Genomic DNA, 14,520 nt, shown 5'->3' with positions numbered 1-14,520 from the left:
CTAACTGCTGATGGTGCTGCTTACAGTTCTTATGGTTCTTTATCTTTAAACTGGACTTGGACCGGACAACCCTTCAAATAGATGTCACCTTCAAATAAAGGACAGTCCTTTGATGGCCCCTTAAACAGAGGACAGTCCTCCCTAAAAGGGGGACACATGGCCACCCTAGCAAGGTCCAGTGCACAATAGAGGAATACCATTTTTAGAATTTCAACTACTGCACCTCAATCTGCCCTGCAGATGTTTTGGCTGACAACTTCCATGATCCCGCATCATTAGCTATGCTGGCTAAGGCTGATGAGAGTTGTAGACAAAAACATCTGGAGGGCCACAAGCTGCCCACCCTTAACTTAGAAGAAGCACTGATGATGATGATGATGATTCCTTTAAACTGACAGAAGAAAGCACTTAAGTAGAGCAATAGTAGTGTACCTACCCTGGAAACAATGACAAAAAATGGTCAGTACTCAGAATGTAGGCCCCGGTACAACATGAGGAGCTGTATTTAGATGGGAAATCTGGGAAACAATGGTACTCCTACGGAACAACTTGGGAATGTGCATGGGGCTATTTGGATCCTGGCCATAAGGGAGTATGTGAAGTCAATTTAGGATGCAATCCTATGCATGTTTAGACAGAAAAACTCCTACAGTTCCCAGCATTCTCCAGCCAGCATGTTAATCACTGATGTACTGAGTGCAAATAGGAGCTTCTGTCTCTAGTTAAGGTTATGCTTTGCACTGAAAGTCATCCTAAAATCTTGCACGGTCCTTAATTATCTTATACAAGTGGGACCTGCAACAGAATGTTGCGTTGTGGAATATTCCTGATCAGCCATGCCCTCTTCCAATTTCATTCCCCTCCCTGCCACACCAACCACTTTTCTATTCCCTCACAACAGTCAGTCAGTACTCTATGCTGAGTGAGCATACTGATGCCTCATTGGACTGTCCTGTGTGGTCACCCCATCCCCTTCTCTAGGTTTTGTATCTCAAGTTTTTGTGTATTTCTACAAACTTTGGGGTTACCCTGGGCCTTCTGGTGCCTCCCAGTTGTGTGTGGATGGTGCTGTTTGGCTGCATCAGGATCCACACTTGGAAATGAGTTCACTGGTAGTATATAGGATGAATGATAGATGCTGACAAGAACAGGGAGTTGTGCCAACTGACACAACATAAGGGACCGATTGTTATCTTAATTTCTGAATAGAGTTTTAAGCGCAAGTGTATTTTGAATTGGCCCGGCCCAGCTTTCAACATTGGCAACAGGGCCTCAGTCATATTCGAGGGTGGTGATTTATAACCTACTATTCATTTGGTCACAATCATTCAGATTTTTCATCCCAAATGAAGAGCCGTGTAGAAACTCTAGGGACCTGCGAAGGATTTTGTTGTATTTCTGTGACTTCTAAACAAGCTTATTTCTCAATGGGGACAAAAGTAGGATGGCACGCCTGAAACCTGCAATGAGAAGCTGTCAGTCGGGAAGTAGTTGCATCAGGATTAGAGAAGCCTCTACCCAAAGAAGAAGTCAGGCAAGGACTATGGCTATGGCAGTGTGACAGAAGAGTAAGCTATGGGAAACATACGCAACAGCTTCTGCATTTGACAAACCTGTTGCTATGGCTACCTATCCTACCACATTTCAGACAACCAGAGCTCACTCAGAAGAACAATTAATGCTGCATACCCAGGGGAACTATACCACATACATTTGGTATATATGTACAAAACGTGAATTTAAAAACAAACAATATTTTAAAGAAAGCTTGATATTATCACCATATCTTTATATACTGGTGAACCAAAATGTCCATAACTTAAAACAAACAAACAGAAATTTGGTTATAAGGGTTTTAATGAAAGCTGGGAGCTTTTCTGTTTTCTACAGAAGGTATATGGTTTGAAGGTATATGGGTTGAAAAGACTGAGAGCAGACAAGCTGAGTGAGAAGGGTCGTATTAACCAGGCATGAGTAAAAAGAGGGGCAGCCCCAGAACAAAATAGAAAGAACATGAGAAGAGCAGTGCCAGATCAGACCAGGGGTCCATCCAGTCCAGCATTCTGTTCATACAGTGGCCAACCAGCTGTCGACCTGGAAACCACAAGCTGAACATGAGTGCAACAGCACCCTCCCACCCATGTTCCCCAGCAACTAGTGTACAATAGGAATACTGCCTGTCACGTTCCTTCATCCTCTCCTTTCTCAATCAACGCACTCCAAGATACCAGGCATCAGGCTCACTACTTTATTAGTTAACAGCCAAGTTCCTTACAAATGTAAATTCTAGGAAACTCTGAGGCTACAAATGAAACAGCTGCTCCACACAATTACGAATACCAATAGCCAAAGTGGAAGTTAGAGAAGTTGCCGGCAGTTTGAGCCAGAACTTCCCAGCCAGACTAGCTTAGGGGGAATGCCCCTCCCTCACAGTGGCTCCCGCCTACATAGGCTATCACGCCAACCTGGAGGAGCATCTGGGGTCCACTTCTAACTTTTCCCGCTTCACTCTGTGGCGGACCCTAGCATCCCTCAAGTCATGCCCCTCACTCTTGTCCCCACAAGAGAGGAGAAGAGGGGAGCCCCTTCAGTTTGAGCCATCTGCGTGTCAAGGTCTTTAGAAGAATGTCTTGCCATATCTGAGCTCACTAGGGAGGGAGCCTCCCCCGGTTCTGGCTGTTCCCATTCTGAGTCCGAGCTGCTAACTATCCCCACATGCTCAGATTCATTTCTGTCACTGCCTCAGATACTGGTGTACATCAACCACATGACCTTGAGTGGAACCAGAAGGAGGAATACTACTACTATGCTACCTAAATCTCCCACACCCCCCAGAAATGACCTTTCTTTCGAAGAGAAATCCCTTAGAATCCTTTTTGCAAAAGCTAGGTCATCTGGGGATGATGAGATATAACAGATGACTGGAAATGAGCCCATGTGATTCTGAGGAAGGAAGGCAAACAAGAGCTAAAATGAGTATGGGAGAGAAGCAATGTGCTATTGCAGGGGTCAGCAATGTGGTGCTCTCCAGAAGTTTTGGACTTCAACTCCCATCAGCCCCAGGCAGCATGGACAATGGCCGGGGGAACTGTCAACCAAAATATCTGGTGGGCACTGGGTTACCTACCTCTATATTACTGGGATCTGTTGGTAGTTTGAAATCCTTAGGGGCTCTACTATAGCTACTGCATCCACTATTAGAGGTAGCCCACAACGTGAACACAGCATTGAGAATTAAAGATTTTAAACAATTAATTGATTAGCTGATTGAAATAAACTTAGTTGATTAAAACAAATGTATCGTTTCATGATTATTACAGAATGAATATACATGAATTGGAGACTGTTTAATGAGGATAACAATTATTGTGACACAAAGTATTAATTGTATGGAACCCGATTCATGGTACAGCTGTCCATCAGTACTGAATGCTGCACTATGCAGGACAACTGTGACTAAAAGCCAGAGTTTAATAACTGACATTAATGAGTTATTTGTACCACTGTCCTCTTTGTCGTATTTGCCACTAATGCGCAAAACTGTACGAACTGTTTTGTGAGTACCATAAAGACTTATTGGCAAACTTCACGTAACATACACCCATCCAGTTAAAAAACAAAACAAAAAACAGTTCCACAAGACCAGAATGGTATCCAGGAACAACCTATGAAAGGATTAGTAGGACCAAGGACCAAGAAGAGAATGTGACAAAACACCACATAATCTAATGATGGTGCAGTGGAAGCCTAACGTGGTGCTGGTGTAAACCAAAATTTGGCCAGTGCTAAATTTCAGCAGCAAATCACCACTAGTAGCCTAGTGGCTACTCAAAATGGCTACTCTTCAGTAGCCACAGTCCACATAACAAAAACACAGACACAGCAGCCAGACTCTGCAATAAACCCAGATGCCAAGTCTGTCCACATTTTATTACAGGACAGATCTACACCTCGCGTCATATCGATGCAATCCCATCATGGTGACCCTATATCCCTCTTGCACATTTACACCTTGTAGTACACACAATTACATCTGTTGTAGTATTTTGGATAATACGGAATAAATAGCGGGGAATAACTCTAGGAAAGCAGTATACGGAATGCGTAATGTGCCCCAACAGTTATCAGTGCATTTCAATACCTATAAAAAGCACTAGTGTAGATCTAGCCTTGATAATATGAACAATAACATCTGAGGCTCATTCACCTAATTGTCCTCCAACATGATATATGTGATCAGCTGCCCCCAATACCATTCTGTTTTCTCCTTAGGAAGAATAAGTTCATCTCTACATGAAAAAACAAATGGACAAATCTGACATCAGAAATGGCAACATTTAGAAATCTGTGGAAGAACAATTCCGTCTCCCATGACACTCCATTGCGGATCTGTAAGTTGACATTCTCCTACAAAGTTTAAATTTTAAAATGGAGCATCCAGAGAAAACCTATTGACTTAAAATCAAACTTTGTATACATTCTATCAATTTAGGCTTGAATTGAAATAATGATTTCCTATCCCAATAATACCAGGATGAATGTGTTATCGCGAGTTACTGCTCTTAGGAGTCGTTACTTTGCTTATTGAAAGCTTTTAACAGAATTGTCACAGGCTGTATTTTTTTTCATTTGACCTCACCGTTTACAGTTTTCCCCTTCTTTATACATTTACTTGCCAACTGACTTGCCAACAGATTCCATGGATCTGATGAAGTGGAATCTAGTCCACAAAACTGTGCCATAATAAATTGGTTCGTCTTTAAGGTGCCACATGCCTCTTTGTGGTTTTTGCTGCTAAAGACTAACCTGGTTACCCCTTCGGAAGTTGCACATACATTTCCTACAATATTTGGGAATCCTGACAGTTTAAAAAAATAAAATGGTTAAATACTGAAGCTTTCAGTCATCACAAAGGCCCTTTTTGTCCTCCTAAACATATACTGAGTTAACAGAGTCCTAATTTACTTCTCAGTTAAAAGAGTACCCATCAGACCATTGCAGTGAAGCTACTTGGATGTATAGCAGATTTTTTTTAAAGAACAGAATGAAAATGTAAGAACCTCAGCTCTTTAGCTTGCTAAGATCCGAAGGAGTTAAACATGCGTTTCTAGTTACACAGTGTTTTACAACAATCTGCATTTAGGATTCATAAGCAATAGTCAGAAATCACTCTGTCAACTTTCTACAAGTGAACTGAGGACTCATTATAATCAATTAGTACTCATATGCATTCAGTATTCATACCATTTGTCCCACAGCCAACTATACATCCAGAAGAATTATGGCTACAAACCAACCTCATTAAAATTCAGACACTCTTTCAAAAGAAACACCTCATTAAAACAGTGCATATTTCTCCACATACCAAAGCCCAGATTAGGAGAATGGACACCACTTACCTAGCATGCGAACACATTTGGCATTCTGCTCTGGACCATCAAATGAGATTTCTCCGCACCTCTGAAAAAGGAGGGGAACAAATTCAATACAAGACCCTAAGATAGAAGACATATATAATCCGTATTAGCTTCACAACTTCACTTTTGCTTTCCATGTGGTCATTCCTTGATCCAAATATTAGAAGCCAAAGTTCTACGTAATGAGAGCCTTTTTATTATGTAAGAGAAAATGACTTGCATGGAGTGATAATAATGGAGAAAGAAAATCCTAAAAAATGAATCTAGGTTTCAATAAGGCTTAAATCACAGTAAACTCAAGTATGCAATTTAGATGGGAGGCTAGAAGAACAAATACCTACTGGTATTTCCCCTCACCTCCCAGAAGTATCATAAAATCAGAAGGATGTTTTTTATAGATTGATAATTGAAATAAAGCACTGCTTTAGTATTGTCAAAAACAAAACAGATATGATAACAGAAGAGCAGTTATCTGCAACATTTTTCATAAACTATGTTAATGATGATACTTCCAGGAAAAAGTTAACATCTTTTTAGCAGCTCCAAGTTTAATACCTTTTATTTCCTTGATGCAGAGGCTCTTTGCATATGTTGTGGAACTCTAGTGCACGTAGGGTTTCCATCAGGGACAGCTCCAAATACACCACTCCATGGCACATACAGAGAAGCTCTGAAATGGGTGTAAATGAGGAAATACACATACTCCCTCCTCAGAAATTATGCTCACACCTTCAATCAACGTGTGAGATGGGCTCCGTTGACTAGCGAGGCATGGGGTGGGTGAAGATGTCCCAAAAGGGCACTGGGGAAAACTTTCATTGCCAAGCACAGTGGGCTGGGAGATACACACACTGCTGTCACACCTGCCCCATGCTTGGTGGTGGTGGGTCCCATCAGGTGCTACAACCAGGTTTATCAGGCAACACATATGGCTGTGGGGCATGCATTTTGAATGTTGATGGTGTGTTTCTGGTGTCTCCACAACTCTGGGGAACGTGTGATGAAGACACCCGAGAAGGCAGCCAAGGTCATGATGGTGTGTTTCATGCTGTAACCCAGGAAAGAACCCTACAAGCTTTAAGCTGAAATATGCTGATATTTTTTGTTATTTGGCCCCACCCCTATTGCCTTGTGCCCTGCCCACTGGTGGAATGCACCCATGAGAACTCCCTGAAATGGAATTTGGGCCGTTGGGTACATGTTACCCATTGTGCCTGCAGGGCCAGGCCAGAATGCTTCCAAGGTCCCACCTGTCACTGAGAAGAAGCCAGCACTGCACCGGGCCAGATCCATGTAGCATCATGGTCAGGGAACGCATCACTAGGAACTTTTCCAGGGATGGAGGGCGAGCACAGAACACCCATTTGGGGTGAGGGAGCATCCAGGGGCATCAAGTTGCTAGATCAAAGTGAGCTGGCCAGCTGGGAAGCTCATGGCATACCCACCTGGTATGTGTGGTTGGGGGTGTGGGCAGCAGGGGGATGGGGGTCCAGGCAGTCATGCCAGGATTGTTGGGTGCAGGGGCTAGTGGGAGTAGCCATCCGTTTTTTAAAAAACCAAGAATACTCCTGACATAGCATTGTTCTCATTGTACTGGGCTGTACCTGCTTGAAGCGGCAGCAAAATTTCTTTCTGGTAAAAAGAAGGCTGCAACCCCCCCCCCCCACACACACACATAACATAGTAAGCCAACCACCTCCACCAAAAAAGAAGATTTCTCCAATCCCCCCAAAGTCTCTAAAAATCTCCCCTTTTTATGGGAGACAAATGGCCCCGAGAAAAAGGGGGGGGGGATTTCAGCTCAGCTATAATACATGTACCAGATTAATTTGTGCTTTATTCCCTTTTGCACTCTTTCATGTTTAAGTTGCTTTGTTGTTAAGGCTTTTCTTGAGTAACAATTTTACCACTTGTTGTTCTGCTGAACATAACATGGGAGTTTAGAGGAGCTCAGTTAACAAGACCCACCTGTGAGACTATACTAGATTTTAGGGCTGCAGGGTGTTGGAGAAGCTGGAGCCTAAAGCGCAGAGGGGAAGCTCTATTGACCAAGCAAGGTCAGGCAGCCAGGCTTGTGGTATTTATACTAGGCCTGGTCAATCCAGAGTCTTCCTAGTACCTGCCAATTACAGGGGCTGACGTACATTCCTACTTTCCTTCTGTGCCTGAAGAGGGCTCCAAGGCATGTGCACATATAGTTCAAGATAGCCAAATGGAGCTAGGTCCCAAACTCAAGACTATGTCGGCCAACAGACATTACTCTACATCCGTGTCTAGCATCTATCTCTTTTGTTCGTTTTTACTCTAGAGTGGGTGCAGGGCCCCTGATTTGGCCCTTAAAAGCCCCCCTACCCCTCATGCTAATGTCCCAATCTGAACTGGGACCCCTGTGCCTAGGGCCTGTGCAAGACCTCCCACCACCTGAGGTGGGAGGTTGCATCGCTGCCCTTCCCCTCCTGCAATGATGATGAGGATGGCAGCAGTGGGCCCCACCTGCCTCCATGATGGTGGCTGTTGCAGTGGCCCACCCCCATGATGATGGTGGTGGCGGCAGTGCCCTCACCTGATGGTGGTGGTGGTGGCAATCACTACCACCACCCACTCTCTTTTCCCTCCCTCCCCCCAGTGGCAGTGCACTGCAGGCCTAACCCTCGATGCCTCACAGTGAGGGCGGGGTACTTCCTCAGAGTGAGGCATTGGCAGGGAGTTGGAGCTCTAGACAGCCTGTGCTGTGGCAATTTCAGGGACCCCCTTCCTGCCAATGCCTCGCTCTGCCCCCTTACAGTGAGGCATTTAGGCTAGACTCGCTGGGGAACTGTGCTAGGTGGTTGGTGGGGCTTCCCAGAGGGTCTACCAGCCTGATGCCACACTCTGAGGAGTCCTCAAAGTGAGGCATCAGGTGGGTGGCTCTCCAGAGAGCTGTGCCAGCCGCTCTCCCGCTGCAGTTTGCCTACAGTTCTCTGGCTAATGGTGGCAGGACACAAAGGATCCACCACCCCTTGGATCTACCACCTGAAGTGGGGGATTCGCCCCATCTCATGGAAGGGCCGACCCTGCCTGCACCTGCTTTAGAGTAAAAATGAAAAAAAGACTTAGCCACTAGACACAGATTTAAAGTAATATCTGTTTTGCTCCTAAGATTTCTAGTTGAAGCGCTCCAGTCCCCAACAAATACAATCCATTTGATATAAATAGCCATGAAAGCTAAAGATAGATGGAAGAGCTGGTTGAAAAAATTATCCCATTTTCCTTCTCAGTGTGCCTTTAGTGAAGGACCATTTATAGATAGGAAATCCTTTCCATTAATTTGAAGCCATGGTAGCAGCCTATGCATTCCTTTTTAAAATGTATATGTGTGATGTGTGTGTGTGTACACACACACACACACACACACACAAACACATCTCCAATATCTTTTGGAAGAGAAGAAAGGTGGGATGAGAATTGGACATCATACACAATATACTAGATTACTGGCAAACAAATTTCTATCCTTTTGCGACCATTTCTGATTGTTGAGAAAATATAAATAGTGTCAACAGTCGCTATATTCTGTTTGGTTTGCTTGCTTAATTAATTTCAGTGTCTACCATTTAAAATTCTGTACTCCAGTTTACAGTTTTAATTGAAATAAGCATATCCACTTTGGAAAAGATGGAATCCAAAAGACATTGTAAAAAGTGACTTAACTGAATAGCAAAAACATTTTTGTTCCAAACATGTTGGGAGTTCCAAGATGGTTAACTTGGACTTCTATGTATTCTTTACTCGGAAATGAATGGGAGATTTCCCTTGGACTTTAATGAAAAATGGATTCATCCCTCAAGTATATTTTAGGAGCCACGGCTCTACACTGGTGAGCTCATTCAATATTTTCCAAGAATGCAATACATTTTACTCTGGTTTACCACAGGAGGAAATGGACTATACAGTACAACATCGTTTGGTTAAGAAAATCATTTTTTCCTTTCCTCATTTCACAGTATTTAATAGGCTTCTGCATTCCTACAGAATTTTTTTTCATTTAATAGAGCAGAAAATGCCCTGCTTTAAAAGATATACATTGAAGTTATTAGTGTCTGAGTAGAAAGATAGCTGTATATTTTTCTGAGAAATTATGTGTAGGGGTGGGGGTGGTCTGTTTTTGAGAAAGCAAACACTTTCATTTCCATGTACCTTTTTTAAAAAAACATTCACTGTTATTAATATATTTTCCAGCAAATAAGGCACTGACAAACACCCCAAAGATTTATTTCCTCTTACAATGTGTTCCTTTCAAAATCCTCATTTTGAAATAACAAAACAATTGTGAGGCCGGCTTGTCGAATGGACCTGGTATGTGTAAGTTATGAAAGAGCTGTGCCTCCTTTCTCCTTTGTTCCTGTGGTGTTTCTCCTGTTGTGTTCCCCTGTAGTGTTTCTCCTCGAACGCATGAAGCTCAGCATGGGGCCAGTGAAAGCAGTTCTTGACTCCTATAGTCCATGCATTCATGTATATATGGGAATCAATAACTGGACTGGCTTCCAAGCCAATACATATGTCACATGCAGTCGCTGTGATATGGCTGCTCAGAAGTGGCTGCCAGAAAGTGTCATAGGAACATAGTAGACTGTTGTGTTCCCCTGTAGTGTTTCTCCTCGAACGCATGAAGCTCAGCATGGGGCCAGTGAAAGCAGTCCTTGACTCCTATAGTCCATGCATTCATTTATATATATGGGAATCAATAACTGGACTGGCTTCTACACCAATACATATGTCACATGCACTTGCTGTGATATGGCTGCTCAGAAGTGGCTGCCAGAAAGTGTCATAGGAACATAGTATAGACTGCCTTATACGGAGTCAGACCCTGGGTCCATCTAGCCCAGTATTGTTGACACTCTCTGGCAGCGGCTCTCCAGGGTTTCAGGCAGGATTCTTTCCTAGCCCTACCTGGAAATGCTGGGTATTGTGCTTGGGAGCTTCTACATGCAAAACATGTGCTCTATTACTGAGTTACAGCCTCTCCATAGGTTTGCTAACTCCACTTGCCATGGCAAGCACCCCATCCCCCTTTTGGTGAGCATGACAAGCTCCAGCCCTCCTCCTAATTACCTGGGGAGGTGGTGGGCTCTCCCACCCTGGAGGCATTCAAGATGAGGCTGGTCAGCCATCTGTCAGGGATGCTCTGACTTGGATTCCTGCAGTGAGCAAGGGGCTGGACTCGATGGTCTTATAGGCCCCTTCCAACCCTACTATTCTGTGATTCTAATCTTGGAGCGCTTCCAAAGTATAATGCAATTGGAGGAATTATTCTTTGTTTTGGAGGTCTTGTGAGCACAACTCAACACAAATACACTCCTGAGTATGACACAGGGAGCAGAACAGGGTGATCTCACCCTGAGCTTTAGAAGTGCTTCAAGTACCCGTGAAGCTCAATATGGCACCAGAGACAAGCCTCTGCCCTTCACAGGTTGGAGGAGCTGCAAGTTCCCAGTGGCCGCAAGTTTTGAAAGGCCACCAAGCGCAGTCAAAATCTGTAGCACACTGGCTGCTGCTAACCTGTGAAACAGCCATTCAGTTGAGTGGATTGGGGCTGCCTGCCTGGTTCATTTCTGCGCCAACTCGGGCACTGATAGTGTAGAAGATACCCAGACTGCTGGCCAATGCCTATGAAACCATACAACAAGCAGTGGCCCAGAAGCAATCAGGTTGCAGTGGGCTGCACTGCAATGGAAGTCATGTAAAAAAAAACAAACCTGTTGGCTCAAACTATTTTAGTTTAGATTTTATTTATCCCCCATTGTGATAAGTGGCAAATTTAGGCTTTGGGGACAATGCACAAAATAAGTCATATGTCCATCCATTTAACATCATTCTTTTTGTATACACACTAACAATAAATGAGGATAGCAGGAAAACTTGATCAATATCATGTCCATATTATGGACAAATTGCACACATCCAATGCTAACAGCAAAGACTCACACTCAAAAAGCCCTACAAGAAGCCTTATTAACTTGATGGAAATATTGAACCTCATATCATGAGCTGTGCCCAGTCTAATCTCACATCATCTTCTCCTTGATTTTTAATTGCACTTACTGGGAGTCTTTTGGTTATTTGCCCAAGGCCAACCATTTAAAGTAACTGCACCGACGTTTATAAATAACAAAAATTCAACACACTATATACAGTAGCATCCATATGAAATCTAGATCTTCTGTGCAAATACCACAATTCAAATATTTGTGGGATGCCTCTCCAGCATGTGACCAAATGGGTAATTGACATTGAACAGAAGAGCATTTGTAAAGGCCTCGTTGCATCTCCAGCCCAAGATGCTCCAGCATGCGAAACTAACAATCAAATGTTATTTTATTCCCTTCAGTTTTCAAAATGCTAAACCAAGCCATGGAACTAAGTAACTTCAATGAACAGTGAAAATGAATTCCAGAACTCCAAAATGTAGCATGTTCCTAAAAGGCTGTATGAAGTCATGAACTAGTAAGTGGCATTTCTGTAGGTGGGGATGGGGAGATCGGGGGGGGGGGGGAGAGAGAGAGAGAGAGAGAGAGAAGGAAGCTTGCCTTTTGCCATTGATGGCAACAAACCACTGAATGCATCTAGAAATCTCCCCAAATAATAGCTGTGAGAGGAGCACACATTTAAGTTTTTATGCAGATCAGAATATGAAGTCAGTGCTGCTTTTTGCACTTAAGGGGAGGATGCATTTGAAACTATTTGAGAAACAGAAGTTATACAACTTAGATCCTTCCCAAAAATAAAGCTACCATTTAATGATGATGATGATGATAAGGAGAATCCCTTCCAAAATGGGCAAGCTGAAATCTGAATTTGAAGACTTCTTTGTAAATGCAGTCCTCCAGAGGTCCCCCCACTGCAATTTCACCACATCCCAGCAATTTGCTTCAACTTCAGTATTCAAATTCAGATTTCAGCTTGCCCATTTTGGAAGGGATTCTCCTCTACCTCCTCCTCCTCCTCCTCCTCAGTTCCTCTTTTTGTTTCTCAGAACTCCTTTGGGAGACGTTGGCTGCAATTCTAAACCCAGGGGAGAAAGGGGAGACAAGCCCCATTGTTCTCTTACAGGGGAGAAAGCCCCATTGAACCCAATGGGACTTACTTCTGAGTAGAGATGCTCAGGATTGCAGTGTTCCCCATTTCAAGCTTCCCATCCCACCCCAATTGCCACATCCCAGCAATCTGCTGCGGAGTTACTGCTCCCCACTCCATTTTTCCCCATGTGTGCACTTTTGCCTACTGCTTCCACCCTCCTCTTTTTCTCCCTTTCTCCTTCCCCCTGCAATGAGAAGGCAGGATCATTACTGTGATCAAGTGGAGAAGTGATTTTACATAACAGAGAAACTACAGAACGTCAAAGAAGCACAATTTCGCAGTCACGATTTGAGAGAGCAACGGAGAAGCAAAAGAGTGTTTTAAGCCACATTTCTACAGTTAGCCTTTAACCTTCGGGTTCACGATGGAAAGGCAATGTGCTATTCCAACGTTGTGCTTTTAAGGGGATCTTTTAAAAAGGTAGAGGCTGCTGAGCAGAGCACACCCATACTTTCAGGGGGATGTCCGCCAGAGGTTAGTGGTAGGCAAGGTGAAGTAAATACCATGAAGTAGCTCAGAATTCCTGAACAGCCAGCTGCAAAAGGGCGGAAACACTGGAGAAACATGGAGAGGAAATATTGGGGGAATAACCCTTAACCAGGGTCAGTGAGGTTATGGCCAGGTGAAAGACACAACCCTGGGCAGGGCTATCATGCTGATGTAAATGCGGAAGGCTGGTACATACCGCAACAGAAGTACAGACAAGGCGAATTAAGAAAAACAATCAGACTAAAAGTAGTCTCAGAAAACACTTTTTTCTGTGAAAATCTCCAGGATGGCTGCGAGATGGCCATGATGTCATGTATCCCTAGTGACCTCCAAATGAAGCCAGCTCAGAGTAAATCACTCATGGAGACACCCCTCTGGAGGGGACATTCAGCCCCTATCCCTTAAAGACCCCACTTGTTTAAATTCTCAGAGGAAGTGAGAAGACTTTAAAGAGATTTAACAGATGAGAAATTCACATCTCCTATGGTGTTAGCTGTAAACAATGCTTGTTGACCTAATATTTATAAATGTAAATTTTAAGAGTTCCCAAAAATTTAGCCGAGCTGTCTGTAAGGTTGTAACAGCAAGCTTGTAACAGCAGTTCTGGGATGATTTCCTATCCCTTGACAAATATGTGACATCTCCTCAGTCAGCCCTGGCCAATGTAAGTTCTCAACTATGGGCCTAACTACCCATTACACACTGAAATGATGAATTTCCAGAAGCACAGCATGCCTGCTATCTACATCTCTTTCTAACAACTAGGCAAGGATTGCTAGGTTTTCATAACTATGAAGAAATATTAACATCTCTTTCTAACAACTATATTGATTTAAACCTGGAAACTCATTGGTAAACAAAATGAAAAGGCCCCTATATCAAAATGTATAGGGCCAATGGTATAGTGGTAAATTTGAAGTGAAGTTGCTCATTGTGGCAGTCCCACAGCTAACACCCCCAAGGAGAGGCCAAAAATGCAGGCAGCTCTGTTGATCCAGATCAACAAACCAATTCTAGCCGTTTTCCTCTCCACTAGGAGCAGGTCTTTTATAATACTATTGGGACTTAATTATCCATTCAAGACCAGGCCGCCCCAAAATACTTTGCATTACCACTGGAATAGTTCACAAATATATATTGTTGTTGAGAAAATTCATCCCCCCACCCCAGCTACTGTGAAGATTACAGCTAAGCTCAGAGGGAAGAGGGGAATTCTGAAGGGAGGTGGCAGATGATGTCAGTATTCCTGCTAATCAAAAAGTGGCCTCACTACATCCCTGTGAGCCCTGACTCCCAGGCATACAGTTATTGCCCTGTAGAAGAGATGGGGGTAATGGTAGTGCCAAAGCTGAGAAACATGCCTTGCCTAAGGCTAGCTAATAAATTCATGACTAAGGCTGCAATCCGGGACTTACCTCTGAATAATGTAAGGCGGGGTTTAGAACCAGCAGCTTCCTGGCTTGCAGCTCATACTCCCAGCTGTTGCATTACACCA

The 14,520-nt window shown here is 43.6% G+C and overlaps 1 protein-coding gene across 3 annotated transcripts in view; it reads right to left on the bottom strand.

Annotated features, from left to right (window-relative positions):
• PDE7B (phosphodiesterase 7B) overlaps positions 1-14,520 on the bottom strand; it is a 223,515-nt gene that overhangs the window by 140,937 nt on the left and 68,058 nt on the right. For all 3 annotated transcript variants that reach the window (XM_084827614.1, XM_084827613.1, XM_084827612.1), the window contains exon 2: positions 5,400-5,460. In XM_084827614.1, coding sequence (XP_084683740.1) covers positions 5,400-5,460 — 61 coding nt within the window. The remainder of the gene's footprint in view (positions 1-5,399; positions 5,461-14,520) is intronic.

Source organism: Heloderma suspectum, chromosome 1 (genome assembly GCF_057233095.1).
Source record: "Heloderma suspectum isolate Gila_16-S chromosome 1, 16-S_ref, whole genome shotgun sequence".
NCBI lineage: Eukaryota > Metazoa > Chordata > Lepidosauria > Squamata > Helodermatidae > Heloderma > Heloderma suspectum.
The sequence above is the reverse complement of the archived record's forward strand: the minus strand, read 5'-3'. Positions and strand labels throughout refer to the sequence as shown.